Genomic DNA, 5,286 nt, shown 5'->3' with positions numbered 1-5,286 from the left:
CCACCGCGCTGTGCATCCAGGAGCGGTACCAGGGGCTGGTGCCCTCCCTGCAGCTGGAGATCTATGCGGACCGCTACACGCCCCGCACCACCAGCGACGTGGCCGTTGGCCTCTGGCAGCCCTACCTGAGCGACCGCGGCAACCCGGAGGAGATGTGAGTGAGGATGATGAGGAGGAGGAGGAGGCGGGTGCCGTGTCCCCCCTGGCATGCCCATGGGCTGCCCAGGCACTGCTCCATGGGGCTGGTGGAGCCACCGCTCTCCTGTTTTCCTTGCAGGCTCTGGAATAAAGAGACATTCGATCACCTCCTTGGGCAACTGGGCTTGCCGGAGGCGAAGGAAATGGGACTTTTCCTAATTTCTGGCTACAACCTGTTCAAGCAGCCGGTGCCGGTAAGGAGCAAGTCGCAGCCAGGGCTGGGAAGGGCTCCAGCGCGGAGGCTGCCGGGGGTGGGCAGGGTTGTGCTTCTTCCCAGACGATGCTCTGAATGCTTCCGAATCCTTCCAAGTTTGTCTTGTGACCGTTTGCCTGGGACTCGGTGTTTTCTGTGCCCCCGATGCAGCATTGGTATGAATTCAGGGCTGAGCCCTGCGAGGGCAGGAGCTGGCAGAGCCTCCTGCTCCTTTGGGGTGGGATGTGTCCCCCCCACGGTGGCTCCTGTCCCATGGTGGGTTGGTTATGGTGATTTGGATCCATTAATGAGCTCAGACCTTTTCCCCTCTTGCAGGACCCATCTTGGAAGAACATTGTCCTGGGATTCAGGACCTTGACACCAGAAGAGCTTGAGCTCTTCCCTGGTTACAGGTATTTTTCAGTCCATTTTCCGGAGAGTCTCTGATGTGCTTTCCCCCAGGAGGGACAGGTATGGCTGAGTGGTCCCAGACACCTCCCTGCCGAGGGTGGGAAATGTTGGGTGCAGAAGTGGCCTTGCTTCGTTACAGCACTTCCCTTAAAATGACTTGGAAACACCTCAAACAAGCCAGAAAAGCAACACCCCAGCCTCTAAACCATTCCAGTTCCTCCCTTCCCTCACCAGATGTTGTCAAACGGGGGGAAGAAAAGCAGCAGAAGGTGTTTCATGCTGTAATCAGAGGGGAAAAGTCAGGGACTTGTTTGTGCAAAGGGGGAATTGGGCTCGTGGGGCTGCAGCAGCCATCAGCTGCTGGTGGGAAGCTCCTGAGCATCCTTACGGCTTCCTCTGCTCTGGTTTCAGCTACGGCTGGTTCCACACGGCGCTGCTGCTGGAGTGCCGGAGCTATCTGCCCTGGCTGACTGCGAGGTGGGTGCGGAGCCGCGGCGGGGCTGGGTCATACCGGTGCAGGAGGGCTGCTGCTCCCCCCAATTTCTCTGTCCAGCAGGACACAGGGGGCAGGGGTGGATTTCCATCTTGTACATCAGGTTTGGCCCTGGATCCTTCCCTCGTGCCAGGTTGGTGGCTGAGTTTGGGCAGCACTGATGTTAGGTGGCCGCCCCATGTCCTGCTGCGCCCCTGACCTGCTCAGCTGGAAAATGCGGGTGCTGGTGGCTCCCATGTGCTGGCACCCCCAGGGGACCTGAGCATCATCCCCTGCTCCTAGCCACCCCCACCCTGTGCCCCCATCAGCGCAGGGGCGAGGGCACGGCGGGATGGGCTGAGGAGAAGGGAGGCAGGGGTGCATCCCTGGGAAGTGGGGAAAAGGGTCTGGAATTCCTGGTGTCACACCAGGGGAGTAGCAGACTCCCCACTGTGACAGTTAGCCCAGGAGTGTGGTTTTGTGTGATAAAAATGACAATAATGAGACACGCAGAGCTGCGTCTGAGCTCTTTCTGCCTTTTAGCTCCGGGAGCATTTGGGGCTGGGTTTTGTTCTTGTCGTTTGTAACGGGGAGCGGGTGCCCTGGGCTCTGCTGCCACGCTGAGCAGGATCGATCCTCCTCGGTGGCTCTGGACCACTGGGGACCTCAGCTAACAACCGGAGACCATTGGGAACCACTGAGGAGACCACAGACATTTATTACAAGTGGCAACAAGCCGCACCTACTCAGGGTATCAATTCCAGGCACTAACTTGCATGGTGCAGTTGCTTTTAATTTGCTGGTTAGAAATGAATTTATTTTCCCAGGTTAATGCAGAGAGGAGTGAAGTTTTTCCATAAGAAGGTTGAATCTTTCCAGGAGGTGAGTGGCGATGTCGAGCTGGGGCAGAGCAGGCACGGCCCCGTCCCAGCATGGAGGAGCACGTGATGCTCCAGGATCTCCCATCTCCGGGATGTCAAGATCTAGGAAACAAATTCCACCAGGAAAAATAAAGGCTCTTGGGCATCAAGAGGTGACTGGGAGGGGATGGGACAGTGCGTCTGGCCAGTGCTGGGCGAAGATGCAGCCAAGCATGGGCAGTATGGCTTCCCCTTGCCTGCACACGCGGGGTCTCTGCGGGAGCCGTGCCGGGGAAGCTGTGCCCGGGATCCAGCCGTTGATTCATCACCAGGCTGTTGGACCGAGTCCTCGGCTGGGCTTTGCTGCGGGCATCTCGTGCTGGCCGCGGGCAGCATCGCTGCATGCTGCTCACCGTTCTGTGTCTGTCTCTCCTTAGCTGTTCGCCCAGGGTGTGGATGTTGTGATCAACTGCACCGGGGTGCGTGCGGGGGAGCTGCAGCCCGACCCCGAGCTCCAGCCTGGCCGTGGACAGGTCATAAGGGTGAGCTGGGTGCAGGGCGTGCGTCCCCCGGCTTTTTTCAGAGGGGCCGTTGGGGGTACCTGTGCCCTCTGCGGCAAATCGCAGGCTTGTGGGCTGGACCCACGGCGGGGTCAGGTCCTGATCGCCAGCAAACTGGTCACGTACCACCCTCCTGCATGGGTGCCGGAGCGGAAAACCTGGATCCCAGTCCTGGTTCAGCTGTGGGAACACCTCGAGTCCCCCACGCCCGGGACCCCGCTCTCCACCTCTCCCACACCCTCTCCTCTTCATCTCCCAGGTCCTGGCCCCATGGGTGAAGCATTTCATCATCACTCACGACATGGAATCTGGTCTCTACAACTCGCCGTATGTCATCCCGGGGTAGGTGACCGTGGGTGAGGCAGGGGCGTGAGCCTCGTTTCCTCCCGAGAGCAGCCATCCACCCCCTTCGGCGATGGAGAGGGGCTTTCTGGCACTTCCCCTTGTGCTGATATCTCAGGACCAGGCAATAAGCCGTTGTGTAAATAGGACTGCCGAATGCTCACAGCCCCCAAGCACAGTATTCCGGGTGATTTCTGATCGCAGTCCCAGCCACACGTGAATTCCTCTCCCTGGGTTTATTCCAGCTCGAGCTGTTGGAGCTCAGCCCACGGGCTCCCTCCTGCCCTCCCCACGTCCAGCCCTGTGTGTCTGTGCCTCCCAGGGCTCAGGGAAGGTTTTAGGGGGGTCTGGCAGGTACAGAGACCCCCAGTTGCCCCCCAGTCTGTCCTCTGGTTCATCCACGGGAGTTCTGGAGCAGCAGCAGCAATGTTTCTTGGCGTTCCCCGCTGCAGCATCCCGTTCCTCCAGCTCTTCCCCAGCCGGGCGGGAGCAGAGCTGTTGGACGGAAGATGGGATTTGTGGTTGGGTTTGCCCAGGCGGGGGCCTTTGGGGTGCTGATAGCAGTTCGGGGATGATTTGCTCCCAAGCAGGCACCGCTCTCCTGCCTGCTTGGCACGAGAGTTTCTCCGTCAGGAATGTCGCAAGCTCAGGGCGTAGAAGGATCCATAAATCACCCATGTGCAGAGTTCCGCAGCACAGGCTGGCCCGGCAGAGGACAGCTGGGGACACTCCCCACCATTCGTCTCCTTTGGCTTTTGGTGCAGGAACGAGTTCACCGTCTTGGGAGGGATCAATCAGCACGGCAACTGGAGCGAAGAGAACAGCGCCCAGGATCACAAAACCATCTGGGAGAGCTGCTGCCAGCTGCTGCCTGCGCTCCAGGTGGGGACCCCGACCCAGCGCCCACCACCGGGAGCCAGGGAGGGGGCACGGGGAGCCGGGGTGCTCGCGAAGAGCTGAGGCTGCTGGGGAAGGATGCTGAGGACAAACCGTGACCTCAGCGATGGCTTGGTGCCGTGTGGCTGCTGCAGTTCGGAGGGATGCTGATGTGCTTTTGTGCTTTTTGCTTTCAGAACGCAGAGATCGTACTGGAGTGGAGTGGCTTGAGACCGGCGCGGCCCCGGGTCCGCTTGGAGCGGGAGACCCTCCGCCACGGGCACTTCCAGGGAGAGGTACCGTGCACAGCGCAGGGCCGTTAACCACCGCGCTAATTGGGCATCAGCCGCTGCGACCTTGGTGGTGCAGCACTGATGCCCAGTGATGCTGGCGCTCAGCCACGTTCACCAGTCCTTGCTCCATCTCCCCTCCAATAACGGGCGAATCTTTGAGCCAGGCTCAGCCCCGTGGCAGAGAGAAGCATCAAAGATATTAAGTTTTGATGGAGTTTACGGGGAAGTGGGCAGCGAGAGCCCCTGCCAAAGGAAAACCTGCAGCTGGGGCTTAGTCCTTAATAGACACCGAAAAACCCAAATGGGAGAAAAACTCTGGCACAGGCTCTGCAGCTCCCAGAACCACACGAAGCACACGCGAACCCTGTTGTGGTGTCAGCTTTTCAAGAAGCGTGGGTTTAAGAGAAAGGAGACTGGGGATGGCACGAGTTTCCACATGCCGGCTGTCCTTGGACGCTCAGCACCTTTTCACGCAGGACCACATCCCTCCTTAGCTTAGCAGCTGACCTGATCCTTGATTTGGTTGCGTGCGTATGTCTCTGTTCAGCTTGGAAGAAGAGATTAAAGCTCCAAAGGGGATGGTGACTGTGAAATGTAATTAAATGTAATGAAAATATCCTCATTTTTTAGCTGTAGAGTCTTGGAAAGAAAACGGTGTATTTAGGCAAAGCCCAGAGCACGGTTCAAAGCGATGCTGTGTTTGAATTAATTTCTGGCTCACTCTGTTTCTGTATCAGCACATCACATCTGCGCTGCCTTGGCACTGGAGAGGGGCAGCTATTGATCCCAGCAGCGAGTCAGGGCTCCCGCTGGAGCACAGTGATCTCCCTGGGCAGGAGCAAACCCGGGCTCGGAGGCACCGTGTTGTGCCCTGAGAACCGCGGGCGGCTGGAGCAGCGGGTGCAGAGGATGCTCTGGGGCCCCGCTGAACCGTTCCCCCAGCCTCTCCAGTGGCTTTTGGAGGGAGGGGAAGAGCTTTCCCAGCGCCGATCTCTTCTCTCCCCTGCAGGTGATCCACAACTATGGCCATGGTGGGTTCGGGATCACCTCCCACTGGGGCTGTGCCATGGCAGCAGCCGGG

The 5,286-nt window shown here is 59.0% G+C and overlaps 1 protein-coding gene across 1 annotated transcript in view; it reads left to right on the top strand.

Moving 5' to 3' along the window:
- DAO (D-amino-acid oxidase) overlaps window positions 1-5,286 on the top strand; it is a 10,885-nt gene that overhangs the window by 450 nt on the left and 5,149 nt on the right. Inside the window, exons 2-11 of the mRNA XM_010081313.1 lie at window positions 1-154; window positions 278-392; window positions 728-804; window positions 1,214-1,279; window positions 2,102-2,168; window positions 2,584-2,676; window positions 2,954-3,036; window positions 3,801-3,918; window positions 4,110-4,208; window positions 5,215-5,280. Coding sequence (XP_010079615.1) covers window positions 1-154; window positions 278-392; window positions 728-804; window positions 1,214-1,279; window positions 2,102-2,168; window positions 2,584-2,676; window positions 2,954-3,036; window positions 3,801-3,918; window positions 4,110-4,208; window positions 5,215-5,280 — 938 coding nt within the window. The remainder of the gene's footprint in view (window positions 155-277; window positions 393-727; window positions 805-1,213; window positions 1,280-2,101; window positions 2,169-2,583; window positions 2,677-2,953; window positions 3,037-3,800; window positions 3,919-4,109; window positions 4,209-5,214; window positions 5,281-5,286) is intronic.

This window comes from Pterocles gutturalis, unplaced genomic scaffold, assembly GCF_000699245.1.
Source record: "Pterocles gutturalis isolate BGI_N339 unplaced genomic scaffold, ASM69924v1 scaffold19149, whole genome shotgun sequence".
NCBI classification, from domain to species: domain Eukaryota; kingdom Metazoa; phylum Chordata; class Aves; order Pterocliformes; family Pteroclidae; genus Pterocles; species Pterocles gutturalis.
This window is presented reverse-complemented; position numbering and strand designations above follow the sequence as displayed.